General features: G+C 37.6%; 1 protein-coding gene across 7 annotated transcripts in view; it reads right to left on the minus strand.

The window, feature by feature from the left end:
* TERB1 (telomere repeat binding bouquet formation protein 1) overlaps positions 1-20,616 on the minus strand; it is a 91,589-nt gene that overhangs the window by 41,171 nt on the left and 29,802 nt on the right. For all 7 annotated transcript variants that reach the window (XM_073226871.1, XM_073226869.1, XM_073226873.1 and 4 more), the window contains 4 exons: positions 4,864-4,995; positions 3,957-4,017; positions 3,754-3,869; positions 3,531-3,653 (listed from right to left, as the gene is read on the minus strand). In XM_073226871.1, coding sequence (XP_073082972.1) covers positions 3,531-3,653; positions 3,754-3,869; positions 3,957-4,017; positions 4,864-4,995 — 432 coding nt within the window. The remainder of the gene's footprint in view (positions 1-3,530; positions 3,654-3,753; positions 3,870-3,956; positions 4,018-4,863; positions 4,996-20,616) is intronic.

Here is a 20,616-nt window from a genome sequence, read left to right on the forward strand (position 1 = left end):
TCATATGTATTTGTCTTTCTCTGCCTAGCTCATTTCACTGAGCATAATACCTTCTTGATGCAACCATGCTGTTGCAAATAGCAAGGTTTCTTTTCTTTTTATGGCTGAATAATATTCTATTGTATATATGTACCACTTTTGTATTCATTCATCTATTCATGGACATTTAGGTTTCTTTCCTATCTTGGCTATTGCAAATATTATGGTGCTAAACATAGGGGTGCATTTATCTTTTGTGTGTGTGTGTGTGTGTGTGTGTGTGTGTGTGTGTGTGTGTGTGTGTGTGTGTTTCTTTGGTATCATTAATGTACAATTACTTGACCAACATTATGGTTACTAGACTCCCCCTATTATCAAGTGCCCCCACACATACCCCGTTACAGTCACTGTCCATCAGCATAGTAAGATGCTATAGAATCATTACTTGTCTTCTCTGTATATACTGCCTTTCCCGTGTCCCCCACTGCTACATTATGTGCGCTAATCATAATGCCCCTTTTTCCCCTTTATCCCTCCCTTCCCACCCATCCTCCCCAGTCCCTTTCCCTTTGGTAACCGTTAGTCCATTCTTGGGTTCTGTGAGTCTGCTGCTGCTTTTGGTCCTTTACTTTTTGCTTTGTTCTTATACTCCACAGACAAGTGAAATCATTTGGTACTTGTCTTTCTCCACCTGGCTTATTTCACTGAGCATAATACCCTCTAGCTCCATCCATGTTGTTGCAAATGGTAGGATTTGTTTTCTTCTTATGGCTGAATAATATTCCATTGTGTATATGTACCACATCTTCTTTATCCATTTATCTACTGATGGACACTTAGGTTGCTGCCATTTCTTGGCTATTGTAAATAGTGCTGTGATAAACATAGGGGTGCATATGTCTTTTTCAAACTGGGCTCCTGCATTCTTAGGGTACATTCCTAGGAGTGGAATTCCTAGGTCAAATGTATTTCTATTTTGACTTTTTTGAGGAACCTCCATATTGCTTTCCACAATGGTTGAACTAGTTTACATTCCCACCAGCACTGCAGGATGGTTCCCCTTTATCCACATCCTTGCCAGCATTTGTTATTGCCTGTCTTTTGGATGATGGTGGTCCTTACCAGTGTAAGGTAATATCTCATTGCGGTTTTAATGTGCATTTCTCTGGTGATTAGCAATGTGGAGCATCTTTTCATGTGCCTGTTGGCCATCTGAATTTGCATATATCTTTTTGAATCAGGAATCTTGTTTTCTTCAGATAAATTCCTAGAAGTGGAATTACTGGGTCGAATGGTGTTTCTATTTTGTTTTTTGAGGAGCCTCCATACAGCTTTCCAAAGTGGCTGCACCAATTTAACATTCCCACCAACAGGAGGGTTTCTATTTCTCCACATCCTCACCAACACTTGTTATTTCTTGTTTTTTCAGTAGTGGCGATTATAACTGATGTAGGGTGATATCTCATTGTGGTTTTAATTTGTATTTCCTTGATGATTAGCTATATGGAGCATCTTTTCACGTGCCTGTTGACATCTTTTCACATGCTTCGGTAGTCTTTGTCTTTCAAAGACTTGGTCCAATTCATGTAAATTATCATATTTAGTTGTTAGCATAAATTTGTTCTCTACTATTCCTTTACTATTTTAATATCTGTTAAGATCTATAGTGATGTCATCTCTCCTGATATTGGTAATTTGGGCCTTCTCTCTTTATTTCATGCTTAGTCTGTATTTCTTCTTTGGAGAAATGTCTGTTCAGGTCCTCTGCCCATTTTTTAACCAGGTTATTTGTTTTTTGGGTGAGGTGTATGAGTTCTTCATATATTTTGGACATTAACCATTTATCAGATGGGCCATTTATGAATATATTCTCCCATACTTTAGGATGTCTTTTAGTTCTGCTGATGTCCTTTGCTGTACAGAAGCTTTTTAGTTTGATGTAGTCCTACTTGTTCATTTTTGCCCAGAGTCATGTGACCAGGAAAAAATTTCTCATATTTATATTCAAAAGATCTTGCCTATGTTTTCTTCTAAGAGTTTTATGGTTTCATGATCTCTGATCCATTTCAAGTTTACTTTTGTGTATGGAGTTAATTATCCAGTTTCATTCTCTTACATGTAGCTGTGCAGTTTTGCCAACACTACTTGTTGAAGAGGTCGTTGTTGTCTGTCTCCTGTATCATAGATTAATTAGCCATAGGTGTGTGGGTTTATATATGGGCTCTCTATTCTGTTCCATTGATCTGTGGGTCTGTTCTTGTGCCAGTACCAAATTGTTTTGATTACTGTGGCTTTGTAATAGAGCTTGAGGTCAGGGAGTGTAATCCCCTCAGCTTTATTGTTCTTTTTTAGGATTGCTTTGGCTATTTGGAGTCTTGTGTGGTTTCATAAGAATTTTAGAACTATTTGTTCTAGGTCATTGAAAAATACTTTTGGTATTTTGATAGGGATTGGGTTGATCTGTAAATTGCTTTGGGAAGGATGGCCATTTTGAAAATACTAATTTTTCCTATCCTTGAGCATGGAATAGACTTACATTTATTGCTGTCTTCTCTGTGAAGGTTTTAAACAACAAATTTGATTTCTTTAATAGATATCTGAATACTCAGGGCATCTATTTCTTCTTGAATAAGCTTCAGTAGTCTTTGTCTTTCAAAGACTTTGTCCAATTCATGTAAATTGTCATATTTGGTTGTTGGCATAAAGTTGTTTTCTACTATTCCTTTATTAGTCTTTTAATATCTGTTAAGCTCTACAGTGATGTCACCTCTCACTCCTGATATTGTTAATTTGGGCCTTCTCTCTTTATTTCATGCTTAGTCTTGTCAAAAGATCCATTTTATTGATCTTTTCAAAGAACTAGGTTTTGGTTTCACTGATTTTTTTCTATTCTGCTTTCTATTTCCTTGATTTCTGACCTCTGTTTTATTCTTCAATATGCTTACTTTGAATTTAACTTGCTTTGTTATGTAGTTTCTTAGGTGGAAATTAATATAATTGATTTGAGACCTTTCTTCTTTCCTTATGCAAGTCTTATCACTACACATTTCCCTCTAAACACTGCTTTCACAGAATCCCAGTTTACTTTATATTGTTTTAATTATCATTCAGTTAAAAATATTTCTGATTTCTTTATGACTTATTCTTTCACTCATACATTTGTGCTTCTTGTTTTGTTTTTTTAGTACTGAGATGTTTAATTTGCATATATCTGGGACTTTTTTATGTCTTATTTCTATTCATGTCTAATTCTATGTGGTCAGAGAACACACACTCTGTGGGCTTTTGGTTTTGCTGTTTAGTTGTTTTTTGTGAGGTTATCTGGGGAGACTCAAAACTATACTACCACCACCGTGTTCCCAGTATCTTTTTCACAATATCTCTTTAAAGATTTTCCTATTTGTAATAGTTTAAATACATCTAAAATAAACCAATTTATTGGAATAAAATCAGTACATTAATTCTATTAATTCAATAATAACTCAATAAGTTTTTGTTATGTTTTGAAATATGTTTCCTCAAGTATAACCTAGAAAATACTGAATACTTACTGTTATTTGCAAGAGTGAATGCAATAAATGAGCAGAGAGGGCGAACTATCTCAGGTTTCATGGAATTTGTTAGCCAGTCATTAGCATGTGGAAAAAGTGAACAGCAAAACGTTTGATTTTCATCTGAAAGGAGGTAAAGTCAATCATGTTTGATATTTTTGGAAATATAATTTTTCATTTGTTTTTATATTTATCTTAATTTTTAAATATTCACGATAATTACCATTTTGAGGATTGTTGACACACACACACAGAGTACTACACACTGAAGACCACAGCTGATAACGCTGGAAAACATTTTTATCTGATAAATTCACCTCATGCTTTGAAAGAGCTTCCCTATTAGGTTAAAAAGAAAGTAAATTAATACAAATATATTAAGATTTTAAGTAATAAATAATTAATAAAAAATTTATATTTGCTTACCTGAACAACTTTGACAGAACTGTAATACAACCTGTTTCTCTCACAAGTGTTTGTCCAGTTCCTTAAAAAAAAAGTATGTATTACATATGACTTTTGTTTAGAAATATTTTTGCAGAAATAGAAAACAACATTTAAGTAGTATTTTTAATAAGTAACTTTGAATAACTTAAAAGTATTACAAAGCTTAACACAAATTGCAGCAGATAAATATCTTTACTCAAGCTTATTACAGAAAAAACATTACATATGCTTAGAGAATGACAGCATTGAAGTGTCCTTTAAAAATTACAAAACACTTGTTTTGCATGGTTCTGTATTACAATATCAAAATATGCTTCAAAATAGAAAAAATAAACTCAAAATAGGGAAAATAAAATCTAAAAGCATTTTAAATGCTTATAAAATTTCTAATAATTTGAAGATTTAAATAATGTGATGTTATAAAATAACCTTAGCTGGGGCAGCAGATATCAGGAACAATTGATACCATTTTTGCAGATTTTTTCTAAATCTAAAATTCTTCTAAAATAAAAACTAAAAACACAAAAAATAAAACTTTCGCAAAGAAGAGCTACATGAAATGTAAGGCCACTGCTGGCTGATAAACACTGTAACTAAATGGCCAGTTAAGTAGAAAAACAACCAAACTAACTTATATGCTTCTCTTTTGCTTTTAAAGTTGTTCTTTACAATGTTAATTAAATAATATGAGTCACTTAAGTATTTTTTAAAATTAAAAATACTAAAGAATTACAACATAGTATTCTCTTGTCTTTAATGCTAGTACTTTTCAGAAGTCAGTAAGTAAAAATGACACTGACAAAAGGACTAGAACGAGAGGATTAATAATGACTTCCAATTTATTGTTTTCCAAAATTGTTTCTACAATATAAGAGAATATACTTACTATTTTTTGAAACTAGAACCAAAATAACATAGACACACATTCTTTTCAAATTTGTATTCGAATCATTATTAGATAAGAACCAGGTTAGGTCTTCAAACAACTCTGAAGTGCACAAAGACTGCTGACAGTAAACTGAAATATAAAAGTATGATTTTAATTTCTATGCATTAACAAAAACAAGTTTCAAAATACATTAAATAAAATATAAGGGTGCCAAATGGATGGTTCTCAACCAGATCGCATTTCATTGACAATTATACACAATGAAATTTCTGACCAATTCATATTTGCTTACTCAATTAGCAGACCAAAGAATCAATATCTTAATCAGAAGTACTTGACTGAGACTCCAAAATATGTATCCTAATACCACAGAATTTCTAAAAAAAATTTAAATATAAAAAAAATTTTTAAGACGCTGAGTAAATAACAACACTTAGGAAGAAAAAAACAAAAACATTCAGAAACCTGTTTTAGAAAACAAGGACACACGATACTTGACCTATTTTTAAAATTAAGGTGTCATTGATATACACTCTTATGAAGGTTTCACATTAAAAACACTGTGGTTATTACATTCACCCATATTATCAAGTTACCCCCATACACCATTACAGTCATTGTCCATCAATGTAGTAAGATGCCAGAGTCACTACTTGTCTGTGCTACACTGTCTTCCCTGTGATCTCCCCAACACCATGTGTATCAATCATAATACCCCTGAATCCCCTTCCCCCTCCCTCACAACCCACCCTGAACCACTTATCCCCTTTGGTAACTGCTGGTCCCTTCTTGGACTCTGTAATCCTGCTGCAGCTTTGTTCCTTCAGTTTTGCTTTGTTGTTACACTCCACAAATGAGGGAAATCCTTTGGTATTTCTTTTTCTCTGCCTGACTTATATCACTGAGCATAATACCCTCCAGCTCCATCTATATTGTTGCAAATGGTAGGACTTGATTCTTTCTTATGGCTGAATAGCATTCCATTGTGTATATGTACCACATCTTCTTTACCCATTCATCTACTGATGGACACTTAGGTTGCTTCCACATTTTGGCTATTGTAAATAGTGCTGCAATAAACACAGGGGTGCACATGCCTTTTTGAATCTGAGTTGTTTTCTTTGGGTAAATTCCTAGGAGTGGAATTCCTAGGTCAAATGGTATTTCTATTTTGAGTTTTTTGAGGAACCTCCATACTGCTTTCCACAATAGTTGAACTAGTTTACATTCCCACCAGCAGTGTAGGAGGGTTCCCCTTTCTCTGCATCCTCGCCAGCATTTGTTGTTGCTATTCTTTTCTGTGTTGGCCATCCTAACTGATGTGAGGTGATATCTCATTGCAGTTTTAATGTGCATTTCCCTGATAATCAGCAATGTGGAGCATCTTTACATATGCCTGCTGGACATCTGAATTTCTTCTTCGGAGAACTGTCTGTTCACATCCTCCACCCACTTTTTACTCGGGTTATTTGCTTTTTGGGTATTGAGGCATGTGAGTTATTTATATATTTTGGATGTTAACCGCTTTATGGATATGTCATTTACAAACATATTCTCCCATACTGTAGGATGCCTTTTTGTTCTCCTGATGGTGTCCTTTGGTGTACAGAAGCTATTTAGTTTCATGTAGTCCCACTTGTTCATTTGTACTTTTCTTTCCCTTGCCCAAGAAGATATGTTCAGGAAAAAATTGCTCATATTTTATATTCAAGAGATTTTTGCCTTTGTTTTATTCTAAGAGTTTTATGGTTTCATGACTAACATTTAAGTCTTTGATCCATTCTGAGTTTACTTTTCTGTATGGAGATAGACAATAATCCAGTTTCATTCTCTTACATGTAGTTGTCCAATTTGGCCAGCACCAGTTGTTGAAGAGGCTGTCATTTCCCCATTGTATATCCATGGCTCCTTTAGCATATATTAATTGACCACCTACACTTGGGATTATATTGGGGATTTCTATTCTGTTCAATTGATTTATGCATCTGTTGTTGTGCCAGTACCAAATTGTCTTGATTACTCTGGCCTTGTAGTAGAACTTGAGGGAAGGGAGCATAATCCCACCAGCTTTATTCTTCATTCTCAGGATTGCTGTGGCTATTCGGGGTCCTTTGTCATTCCATATGAATTTTAGAACTATTTGCTCTAGTTTGTTGAAGAATGCTGTTGGTATTTTGATAGGGATTGCATTGAATCTGTAAATTGCCTTAAGCAGGATGGCCATTTGACAGTATTTATGCATCCTATCCATGAGCACAGGATGTATTTTCATTTACTGGTATTTTTTAAATTTTAGTATCATTAATATACAATCACACAACCAACATCATGGTTACTAGACTCCCCCCATTATCAAGACCCTACCACATACCCCATTATGTTGACTTTTCATCAGCATAGTAAGATACAACGGAGTCACTACTTGGCTTCTCTGTGCTATACTATCTTCCCCGTGCACCCCCACTACATTATGTGTGTTAATTGTAATGCCCCTTTTCCCCCCATATCCCTCCCTTCCAACCTACCTACCTCTCTACTCCCTTTCCCTTTGATAACTGTTAGTCCATTCTTGGGTTCTGTGAGTCTGCTGTTGATTTCTTCCTTCAATTTTTGCTTTGTTCTTATACTCTACAGATGAGTGAAATCATTTGGTATGTCTTTCTCCACCTGGCTAATTTCACTAAGCATAGTACCCTCTAGCTCCATCCATGTTGTTGAAAATGGTAGGATTTATTTTCTTCTTATGGCTGAATAATGTTCCACTATGTATATGTACCACATCATCTTTACTCATTCATCTACTGATGGACACATAGGTCCTTCCACTTCTTGATTATTGTAAATAGTGCTACAATAAACATAGGGGTGCATATGTATTTTTCAAACTGGGCTCCTGCATTCTTAGGGTACATTCCTAGAAGTGGAATTCCTGGGTCAAATGGTATTTCTTTTTTTAGTTTTTTGAGGAACCTCCATACTGCTTTGCACAATGGTTGAACTAATTTACATTCCCACCAGTACTGTAGGAGGGTTGCCCTTTCTCCACATCTTCACCAACATTTGTTGCTGTTTGTCTCCCATACTGTAGGATGCCTTTTTGTTCTATTGATGGTGTCCTTTGCTGTACAGAAGCTTTCTAGTTTGATATAGTCCCACTAGTTCATTTTTGCTTTTGATTCCATTGCTGGGGAGATATGTTCATAAAAAAGTTGCTCATGTTTATATTCAAGGGAGTTTTGTCTGTTTTTCTTCTAAGACTTTTATGGTTTCACAATTTACATTCAGGTCTTTGATCCATTTTGAGTTTACTTTTACATATGGTGTTAGGTAGTAATCCAGTTTCATTCTCTTACATGTAGCTGTTCAGTTTTGCCAACACCAGCTGTTGAAGAGGCTATCATTACCCCACTGTACATCCATGGCTCCTTTATCATATATTATTTGACCATATATGCTTGGGTTAATATCTGGACTCTATTCTCTTGTACTTATTTATGGGTCTGTTCTTGTGCCAATACCAAATTGTCTTGATTACTGTGGCTTTGTAGTAGAGCTTGAAGCTGGCAAGTGAGAACCCCCTGCTTTAGTCTTCCTTCTCAGGATTGCTTTGGCTATTTGAGGTCTTCTGTGGTTCCATATGAATGTTATAACTATTTGCTCTAGTTTGCTGAAGAATGCCATTGGTATTTTGATATGGATTGAACTCAATCTGTAGATTGCTTTAGGCATGATGGCCATTTTGACAACATTTATTCTTCCTATTCATAAATATAGGATTTATTTCTATTTGTTGGTATCTTCTTTAATTTCTCTCATAAGGGTCCTGTAGTTTTCAGGGTATAGGTCTTTCACTTCCTTCGTTAGGTTTATTCCTACATATTTTATTCTTTTTGATGCAATTGTGAATGCAACTGTTTTCCTGATTTCACTTTCTGCTAGTTCATTGTTAGCATATAGGAATACAACATATTTCTGTGTATTGATTTTGTATCCTCCAACTTTGCTGAATTCAGTTATTAGTTCTAGTAGTTTTGGGGTGAATTCTTTAGGGTTTTTGTGTACAATATTATGTCATCGGAAAAGAGGATGGTTTAACTTCCTCCTTACCAATCTGGATGCCTTTTTTGTGTGTGTGTTGTCCAACTGCCATGGCTAGGACCTCCAGAACTTTGTTGAATAAAAGTGGGGAGAGTGGGAATCCTTGTCTTCTTCACAGTCTTAAATGAAAAGCTTTCAGCTTTTCGCTATTAAGTATGATTTTGGTTGTCAGTTTGTCATATATAGCCTTCGGTATGATGAGGTACTTATGCTCTATACCCTTTTGTTCAGTATTTATAATGAATGGATGTTCAATTTTGTTGAATGCTATCTCAGCATCCATGGAGATGATCATGTGGTTTTTGTCCTCTTTTTGTTGATGTGCTGGAAGAGGTTGATGTATTTTCGAATATGTACCATCCTTGCATCCCTGGAATAAATCCTACTTGATCATGATGTATGATCTTTTTGATGTATATTTGAATTCAATTTGCTAATATTTTGTTGAGTATTTTTGCATCTATGTTCATCAGAGATATTAGTTGGTAATTTCCTTTTTTTGTGGTGTCTTTGTCTGGTTTGTTATTAGAGTGATGCTGGCCTCACAGAATGAGTTTGGGAGTATTATCTCCACTTCTACTTTCCGGAAAACTTTAAGGATGGTGGGTGTTAAGGTCTTCACTAAATGTTTAATAAAATTCAGCAGTGGAGAGATTGATTCAAGGTGGCAGAGTGAGAGGTGAGACAGAGAACTCCTCCCAAAACCACATAAAGTAGCAAAATATAGTTAATACAACTAACCCTAAATAGCAACAGGAAAGAAGGCTGCACTAGACTGCATTCACCTAGAACAGAGCAGACCTCATGAAACAGGGTAACATATTAAAGCCTTGCTCCAGAGGGACCTAAGCCCTTCCCCCACCCCAGCTCACAACCAGGAGGAATAGAAACTGAGCAGGGAGAGGGTGAAAGCCTAGGACTGCTGAACATCCAGCCCTGGAGATCTGTTTTGGAGCCCAAACTTACAATGTGGGGTGCTCTGGACGTTAGTGGGGATGGGGATCTGAGACAGGCGGACTGCTTGAGATACTGAGATTTTGGCCATTTGTGGAGGATGGGGATCCACATCCGGCCGCTCTGGGAAAAAGGAAAGGTGGGCTGTCTGAGAGGCTTCCTAATAGCTAGAGGGCTCCTGAAAGGGTGGGATTTGCATGGACCTTGCTGTACAGGAGAAGGGATAGGTGGACAAGGCTCTCTGGGCACGCTCTGCCTAGCAGGTTGGGAACTTTGAGGAACATCAGGTGCTCCATCCCCTTGGCTGGCTACTCAGCTCCGAGGCCACCCACTGTGACATGCAGCCTGCTGCGCCTTCCTCCTGGCCTGCTGGCACCAGCATGCAAACTGGCAGTCACTGAGCTGGTGTCAGGCCAGCCAGAGAAAGGCCACGCCTACAACACCTAGAGACTCAAAGCACAGAGACTTATACCTGTGTGCTTGGCCCACTGGCTCTGAAACTAGAGAAAGGCACTGCAACCAGAAAGCAGAAAACAGCTCTTTCCTCTCATCAGGCTCCAGTGCCACTACCCTGTGACCTCCAACCGCACTCCAGGGGCTGAGCAGCTCCAGAGACAAGAGCTTCTGGGCACTAGAGGGTGCCAAATAGAAATATGAAACCTCAAAGGAACCTGGTTCAGACAAAAATCTCACAAACCTCAGAAAAAGGACCAAATAAAACAGAAATCACCAATCTTCCTGAAAGAGAGCTCAAAATAAAAATCATAAACATGCTTATGGAAGCACAGAAAAATATTTAAGAATTCAGTAACGAATTTAACTCTGAGATTCAATCATTAAGAAAATCCGTTTCTGAAATGAAACATACAATGCAGGGATTTAAAAGATTAGACACGCAGTCTGCTGCGCCGTCCTCCTAGCCTGCCAGCACCGGTTGGCAAACCAGCAGTCACTGTGCTGGCATCAGGTCAGCCAGAGGGAGGCCCCACCTACAACAGCTAGAGATGCAAACCACAGAAGCTTACACCTGTTTGCTTGGCCCATTGGCTCTGACAGTGGAGACAGGCATGGCAGATGAGGATCAGGAAACAGATCTTTCCTTCCCCCAGGCCCCAGGTCCACTCTGCTATGACCCCCAACCTCTCTAGGGGCTGAGCAGCTCCAGAAAGTGGAGCTTCTGGGCACTAGTAGGCACCACACAGAAATATGAAATGTCAAAAGAACATGGTCCAGACCAAAATCTTACAAGGGCCAAATGAAACTGAACTCACCAATCTTGTGGAAAGAGAGTTCAAAATAAAAATTCTAACCATGCTAATGGAGGTACAGAAAAATATTCAAGAACTCAATAACGAATTTAACTCCAAGATTCAATCATTAAGAAAATCCATATCTGAAATCAAAATGGAACATACAATAGAGGGATTTTAAAGCAGATCAGATATAGTAGAAGAGAAGGTAAATGGGATAGAAATTAGAGAAGAGTAATGCAAAGAAGCTGAGGCACAGAGAGAAAAACGAATCTCTAAGAATGAAAGAATGAGAGAACTGTGTGACCGAAACCAAATGGAACAATATTCACATTATAAGGGTACCAGAAGAAGAAGAGAGAGAAAAAGGGATAGAAAGTGTCATTGATGAGTTAACTGCTGAAAACTTCCCAATATGGGAAAGAAGATAGTCTCTCAAGACAGGGAGGTGCACAGATCTCCCAACACAAGGAAACCAAGGAAGACAACATCAAGACATATAATAATTAAAATGGCAAAGATCAAGGATAAAGACAGACTTTTAAAAACAGCCAGAGAGCAAAAAAGATCACATACAACAGAAAACCCATCAGGCTATCATCAGACTTCTGAACAGAAACCATAAAGGCCAGAAGGGAGTGGCATGATATATTTAATGCAATGAAGCAGAAGGGCCTTGAACCAGGAATACTCTATCCGGCAAGGTTATCATTTAAATTTGAAGGAAGGTTTAAACAATTCTCAGATAAGCAAAAGCTGAATTTACCTCCCTCAGATCACCTCTCCAGTGCATTTTTGAGGGACTCCTATAGATGGAAGTATTCCTAAGGCTAAATAGATGTCACCCAAGACATAGACAAAGAGTACAGAATATGAATCATAACATACAAAGAATGGAGGAGGAAGAAAAAGGAGGAAAAAAAAGAACCTTTAGGTTGTGTTTGTAATAGCATATGACATGAGTTAAATTAAACTGTTAGATAGTAAGGGAATTACCCTTGAACCTTTGGTAACCATGAATCTAAAGTCTGCAATGGTAATGAGTACATACCCATCAATAATCACCCTAAATGTAAATGGTCTGAATACACCAATCAAAAGACATAGAGCTTTTTAATGGATTAAAAAACAAGACCCATCTACATGCTGCCTACAAGAGACTAACTTCAAACCCAAAGACATACACAGACTGAAAGTAAAGGGATGGAAAAAGATATTTCATGCAACTAATATGGAGAAAAGAGCAGGAGTCGCAGTACTTGCATCAGACAAAATAGACCTCAAAACAAAGAAAGTAACAAGAAACAAAGAAGGACATTACATAATGATAAAAGGGTCAGTCCAACAAATGGATATAACTATTATAAATATCAATGCACCCCAGAAGGAGAAGCAAAGATGATGGTGTGACTAGGGCAGTGGAAATCTCCTTCCAAAACCATACATATCTTTGAAAATACAACAAATACAACTACACCTAAAAGAGAGACGAGAGGATACAGTACAACATCTGCGAGAACTCAGCATCACATGAAGCGGATAAGACACAAGCCGTGGCCCGGCGGGACCTGAGCACTCCCCCTACCCCAGCTAACCGGTGGGAAGAAAGGAGTTGGAGCAGGGAGGGAGTGGAAGTACAGGACTGCTAAATAACCAGCCCCAATAATCTGCACTAGGAGCACAGACACACATTGCATGGTGTGCTGGATCTTAGGGAAACAGAAAAGTAAAATCTGAGAGCGGGTCCCCACAGTCAGCTCCCATGGGACAAAAGAACAGTGAGTGCTTTTTGAAAGTCCTAAAGGGACAGGGGCCTTACAGCTGGACAGAATTGTCCCAGCACACTCAGCCCAGCAGGCTGGGAATCCTGAAGAGCTTTGGGGGCCCCAGCCCCCTGGGAGGCAGCACAGCTCTCAATCTCCTCACAGTGATAAACAGCCTTTCATTCATTCCCCCTCCAGCACAGCCCCGCTGCAGCACCAGAACAACCTGAGAGCAGCCACACCCACAGTAGCCACAAAGAGATTCCTCCTAGCACACACCCACCTGAGCCAAACCCAGGGGCCACTGCCAGTGCATCGCTGCCCAGCGCAGGCAGAGGAATCTGGGGCAGGGAGTGAAGAGGCACCGTTTGCGCAGTAGAGCACACCTGGTGCACCTGCGACACCCCACAGGGTTTTTGGTTACCCTGAGGGCTGCTCGGTGTGCAGGTAACTGACACAGGCAGAGGAGAGCAGGCAGGGCGACCAGCAAGCATGAAGGGACTTTGTTCTCCCAATTGACACATGCGCCACCTGCTTATGACTACCTCTATCACCATGAAAAGGCAGAAGAATTTGGTCCAGTCCAGAATTACCCAGACAACCCCCAAGAGAGGGCCTGGGGAGACAGACATAACTAATCTTCCTGAAAAAGAATTTAAAATAAAGGTCATAATCATACTGATGGACCTGCAGAGAAATATGCAAGAGCTAAAGGATCAAGATAGGAGGATGAATACAGAAATAAAACAATCCCTGGAAGGACTTAGGAGCAGACTGGATGAGGAGCAAGAGACCATTAATGAAATAGAAAATCAGAGAACAGGAATACAGAGAAGCTGAGGCACAGAGAGATAAAAGGATCTCCAGGAATGAAAGAATATTAAGAGAACCGTGTGACCAATCCAAACAGAACAATATTCGCTTTACAGGGGTACGATAAAAGGAAAAGAGAGAAAAAGGGATAGAAAGTGTCCTTGAAGAAATAATTGCTGAAAACTTTCCCAAACTGGGGGAAGAAATACTCTCTCAGAACATAGAAGCCCACAGATCTCCCAACACAAGGGACCCAAGGAGGACAACACCAAGACATATAATAATTAAAATGGCAAAGATCAAAGACAAGGACAGAGTATTAAAGGCAGACAGAGAAAAAAGGTCACCTACAAAGGAAAACCCATCAGGCTATCATCAGGCTTCTCAACAGACACCTTAGAGGCCAGAAGAGAATGGCATGATATATTTAATGCAATGAAAGAGAAGGGCCTTGAACCAAGAATACTGTATCCAGCATGACTATCATTTAAATATGAAGGAGGGATTAAACAATTCCCAGACAAGCAAAAGTTCAGAGAATTTGCCTCCCACAAACGACCTCTACAGGATATTTTTAAGGGACTGTTCTAGATGGAAGCACTCCTAAGGCTAAATAGATGTCACCAGAGAAAATAAAATCATACCAAAGAAAGCAGACTAACCAAATACTAACTAAAGTCCAAAAATAATATCAACTATTCACAAAAGCAGTCAAAGGAAACACAAAAGAGTACAGAAAAAAAAACACCTAACTTATAAAGAATGGAGGAGTAGGAATAAGAAGGGAGAGAAATAAAGAATCAATAGACTGTGTTTATAATAGCTTAATAAGTGAGTTAAGTTAGACAGTTACATAGTAAAAAAGTTACCCTTGAACCTTTGGTAACCATGAAGCTAAAGCCTGCAAGGGTAATAAGTGCATGTATTTCAATGATCACCCTAAATGTAAATGGACTGAATGCACCAATCAAAAGACACAGAGTAACAGAATGGATAAAAGCAAGACACATCTATTTGGTGCTTACAAGAGACTCACCTCAAAACTAAAGCCATACACAGACTAAAATTCAAGGGATGCAAAAACATATTTCATGCAACTAATATGGAGAAAAAAGCAGGTGTTACACTACTTGTATCAGACAAAATAGACTTCAAAACAAAGAAAGTAACAAGAGATAAAGAAGGACATTTACATAATGATAAAGGGGACAGCCAAAAAGAGGATATAACCATTATAAATATATATGCAGCCAATACAGGAGCACCAACATATGTGAAACAAATACTAACAGAATTAAAGGAGGAAATATAATGCAATGCATTCGTTCTAAGAGACTTCAACACACCACTCAGTCCAAAGGACAAATCCACCAGACAGAAAATAAGTAAGGACACAGAGGCACTGAACAACACACTAGAACAGGTGGACCTGACAGACATCTACAGAACTCTACACCCAAAAGCAGTAGGATACACATTGTTCTCAAGTGCACATGGCACATTCTCCAGAAAAGACCACATACTAGGCCACAAAAAGGCTCAGAAATTCAAAAAGATTGAAATTCTACCAACCAAATTCTCAGGCTACAAAGGTATAAAACTAGAAATTGTACAAAGAAAACAAAAATGCTCACAAACACAAGGAGGCTTAACAACATGCTCCTAAATAATCAATGGATCAATGACGAAATTAAAACAGAGCTCAAGCAATAATAAGGAGACAAATGACATCAACAGCACAAAGCCCCAACTTCTGTGGGATGCAGTGAAGGTAGTTATAAGAGGAAATTATATAGCAATCCAGGCTTATTTAAAGAAGGAAGAACAATCCCAAATGAATAGTCTAAAGACACAATTGTTGAAATTGGAAAAAGAAGAACAAATGAGGCCCAAAATCAGCAGAACGAGGGACATAATGAAGATCAGAGAAGAAACAAATAAAATTGAGAAGAGTAAAACAATGGAAAAAATCAATGAAATGAAGAGCTGGTATTTTAAGAAAATAAACAAAATAGATAAGCCCCTAGCCAAACTTATTAAGAGAAAAAGAGAATCTACACACATCAACAGAATCAGAAATAAGAAAGTAAACATCAAGATGGACCCCACAGAAATACAAAGAATTATTAGAGAATACTATGAAAAATTATACACCAACAAACTGGATAACCTAGACGAAATGGACAACGTTCTAGAAAAATACAACCTTCCAAGACTGACTAAGGAGGAAAAAAGAAAAGAAAAGACCAATTAAGAGCAATGAAATGAAATCAGTAATCAAAAAACAATCCAAGAACAAAACCCCTGGGCCAGATGGATTCACAGCTGAATTTTATCAGACATATATAGAAGACATAATACCCATTCTCCTTAAAGATTTCCAAAAAATAGAAGAGGAGGAAATACTTCCAAACTCATTCTATGAGGCCAGCATCACCCTAATATAAAAACCAGACAAAGAACCCACCAAAAAAGAAAATTACAGACCAATATCCCTGAGGAAGATAGATGCAAAAATACTCAACAATGTATTACCAAACTGAATTCAAAAACACATCAGGAGGATCATACACCATGGTCAAGTGGGATTCATCTCAAGGATGCAAGGATGGTACAACATTTGAAAATCCATCAACATCATCCATCACATCAATAAAAGGACAAAAACCACACGATCATTTCAATAGATGCTGAAAAAGCATTCAACAAAATTCAACATCCATTCATGATAAAAACTCTCACAAAATAGGTAAAGAGGGCAAGTTCCTCAACATAATAAAGCCCATATATGACAAACTCACAGCCAACATCATATTTAACAGCAAGAAGCTGAAAGCTTTTCCTCTAAGATTGAGAACAAGACGAGGATGCCCACTCTCCCCACTGTTACTCAACATAATGTTGGAGGTCCTAGCCATGGCAATTAGACAAAACAAAGAAATACAAGGCATCCAGATTGGTAAAGAAGAAGTCAAACTGTCACTATTTACAGATGACAAGACATTGCACATAAAAATCCCTAAAGAGTCCACTCCAAAACTACTAGATCTAATATCTGAATTCAGCAAAGCTGAAGGATACAAAATTAATACACAGAAATCTGTTGCTTTCCTATACACTAACAATGAAGTAGCAGAAAGAGAAATCAGGAAAACAATCCCATTCACAATTGCATCAAAAAGAATAAAATACCTAGGAATAACCAAGGAAGTGAAAGATTTATATGCTGAAACCTATCAAACACTATTAAGAGAAATTATAGAGGACACTAACAAATGGAAACTAATCCCATGCTCTTGGCTAGGAAGAATTAATATAGTCAAAATGGCCATCCTGCCTAAAGCAATCTACATATTCAATGCAATACCTATCAAAATACCAACAGCAATCTTAAACGAACTGGAACAAATAGGTATAATTCATATGTGGACCCACAGAAGAACCTGAGTAGCCAAAGCAATCCTGAGAAGGGAGAATAAAGTGGGGGGGATTGTGCTTCCCAACTTCAAGCTCTACTACAAAGCCGCAGTAATTAAGACAATTTGGTACTGGCACAAGAACAGACCCACAGACTAGTGAAACAGAACAGAGACTCCAGATATTAACCCAAACATATATGGTCAATTAATATATGATAAAGAAGCCATGGACATAAAATGGGGAAATGACAGCCTCATCCACAGCTGGTGTTGGCAAAACTAGACAGCTACATATGAGAGAATGAAACTGGATCATTGTCTGACCCCATACACAGAGGTAAATTCAAAATGGATAAAAGACCTGAATGTAAGTCATGAAACCATAAAACTCTTAGAAAAAAACATAGGCAAAAATCTCTTGGACATAAACATAAGCAACTTCCTCATGAACATATCTTCCCAGGCAAGGGAAACAAAAGCAAAAATGAACAAATGGGACTATATCAAGTTGAAAAGCCTGTGTACAGCAAAGGAAAGCACCAATAGAACAAAAAGGCATACTACAGTATGGGAGAATATATTCATAAATGACAGATCTGATAAAGGGTTGACATCCAAAATATATAAAGAGTCACACACAACAAACAGAATGTAAATAATCCAATTAAAAAATTGGCAGTGGAACTGAACAGACAGTTCTCCAAAGAAGAAATTCAGATGGCCAACAGACACATGAAAAGATGCTCCACATCGCTTGTCATCAGAGAAATGCAAATTAAAACCACAATGAGATATCACCTCATGCCAGTAAGGGTCGCCATCATCCAAAAGACAAAGAACAAATGTTGGCGAGGTTGTGGAGAAAGGGGAACCTTCCTACACTGCTGGTGGGAATGTAAATTGGTTCAACCATTGTGGAAAGCAGTACGGAGGTTCCTCAAAATGTTCAATATAGAAATACCATTTGACCCAGGAATTCCACTTCTAGGAATTTACCCTAAGAATGCAGGAGCCCAGTTTGAAAAAGACAGATGCACCCCTTTGTTTATCGCAGCACTATTTACAATAGCCAAGACATGGAAGCAACCTAGGTATCCATCTGTAGATGAATGGATAAAGAAGATGTGGTACATATACACAATGGAATATTATTCAGCCATAAGAAGAAAACAAATCCTACCATTTGCAACAACATGGATGGAGCTAGAGGGTATTGTGCTCAGTGAAATAAGCCAGGCAGAGAAAGACAAGTACCAAATTATTTCACTCATATGTGGAGTATAAGAATAAAGAAAAAAACTGAAGCAGCAAAACAGAAGCAGACTTATAGAATCCAAGAACGGACTAACAGTTACCAAAGGGAAAGGGACTGGGTAACATAAGTGGGAAGGGAGGAATAAGGGTACGGGGGTAGCATGTATAATGTGGGGGGTTGGGTACGGGGAGGGCTGTACAACACAGAGAAGAGAAGTAGTGATTCTACAACATCTTACTGTGCTGATGGACAGTGACTCTAACGGGGCATATGGGGGGAAGCTGGTGATGGGGGGAGTCTAGTAAACATAATATTCCTCATGTAATTGTACATGAATGATACCAAAATATATATATGCACCCAACACAGGAGCACCAACATATGTGAAACAAATACTAACAGAATTAAAGGAGGAAATAGAATACAATACATTCATTCTAAGAGACTTCAACATTCCACTCACACCAAAGGACAGATCAACCAGACAGAAAATAAGAGACAGAGGCACTGAACAACATATTAGAAGAGCTGAACCTAACAGACATCTACAGAACACTTCATCCAAAAGCAACAGGATACACATTCTTCTCAAGTACACATGAAACATTTTCAAGAATAGATCATATACTAGACCACAAAAAGAATGTCAGTAAATTCCAAAGACTGAAATTGTACCATCCAGCTTCTCAGATCAAAAAATATGAAATTGGAAATACATTACAAAGAAAATGAAAAAGCCCGCAAACACATGGAAACTTAATAACATCCATGTAAATAATCAATGGATCAATGACCAAATAAAAACAGAGATAAAGCAATATATGGAGACAAATGACAACAATTCAACAACACAAAATCTGTGGGACACAGCAAAGGCCATGCTAAGAGGGAAATATATTGCAATACAGGCCTACCTCAGGATAGAAGAAAAATCCCAAATGAAAGTGTAAACTCACAATTAATGAAACTAGAGAAGGAAGAAGAAATGAGGCCCAAACTCAGTAGAAGGAGGGACATACTAACGATTAGAGCAGGAATAAATAAAATCAAGAAGAATAAAACAATAGAAAGAATCAGTGAAAGCAGGAGCTGGTTCTTCAAGAAAGTAAATAAAACAGATAAACCCCTAGCCAGACTTATCAAGAAAAAAATGAGAGTCTACTCACATAAAGAAAAATTAGAAATGAAAAAAGGGAAAATAACTATGGACACCACAGAAATACAAAGAATTATGAGAGAATACTATGAAAAAATATATGGTAACAAACTGAACAACTTAGAAGAAATGGACAATATTCCAGAAAAATACAACCTTCCAAGGCTGACCCAGGAAGAAACAAAAAACCTGAATAGACAAATTACCAGCAAGGAAATTGAATTGGTAATCAAAAAGCTACCTAAGAACAAAACTGCTGGACCAGATGGTTTTGCTGTTGAATTTTATCAAACATTTAGTGAAGACCTAACACCCATCCTCCTTAAAGTTTTCCAAAAAGTAGAAGAGAGGATACTCCCAAACTCATTCTACAAGGCCACATCACTCTAATACCGAAACCAGGCAAAGACACCACAAGAAAAGAAAATTATAGACCAATATCCCTGATGAACATAGATGCAAAAATACTCAACAATGTATTACCAAACTGAATTCAAAAATACATAAAAAATATCATACATCATGATGAAGTGAGATTCATACCAGGGATGCCAGGATGGTACAATATTCAAAAACCCATCAACATCATCTATCACATCAATAAAAGGACAAAAACCACATGATCATCTCCATAGATAGTGAAAAAGCATTCGACAAAATTCAACATTCGTTCATGATAAAAACCCTCAACAAAATGGGTATAGAGGGCAAGTTCCTCAACATAATAAAGGCCATATATGACAAACCCACAGCCAACATTATACTTAACAGCAAGAAGCTGAAAGCTTTTCCTTGAAGATTGGGAACAAGATAAGGATGCCCACTCTTCCCACTTTTATTCAACATAGTTCTGGAGGTGCTAGCAATGGCAATCAGACAACACAAAGAAATAAAAGGCATCCAGATTGGCAAGGAAGAAGTCAAACTGTCCCTGTTGCAGATGACATGATATTGTACATAAAAAACTCTAAAAAATCCAGTCCAAAGCTACTAGATCCAATATCTGAATTCAGCAAAGTTGCAGGATACAAAATTAGTACAC

Source organism: Manis javanica, chromosome 17 (assembly GCF_040802235.1).
Source record: "Manis javanica isolate MJ-LG chromosome 17, MJ_LKY, whole genome shotgun sequence".
Taxonomy (NCBI): Eukaryota; Metazoa; Chordata; class Mammalia; order Pholidota; family Manidae; genus Manis; species Manis javanica.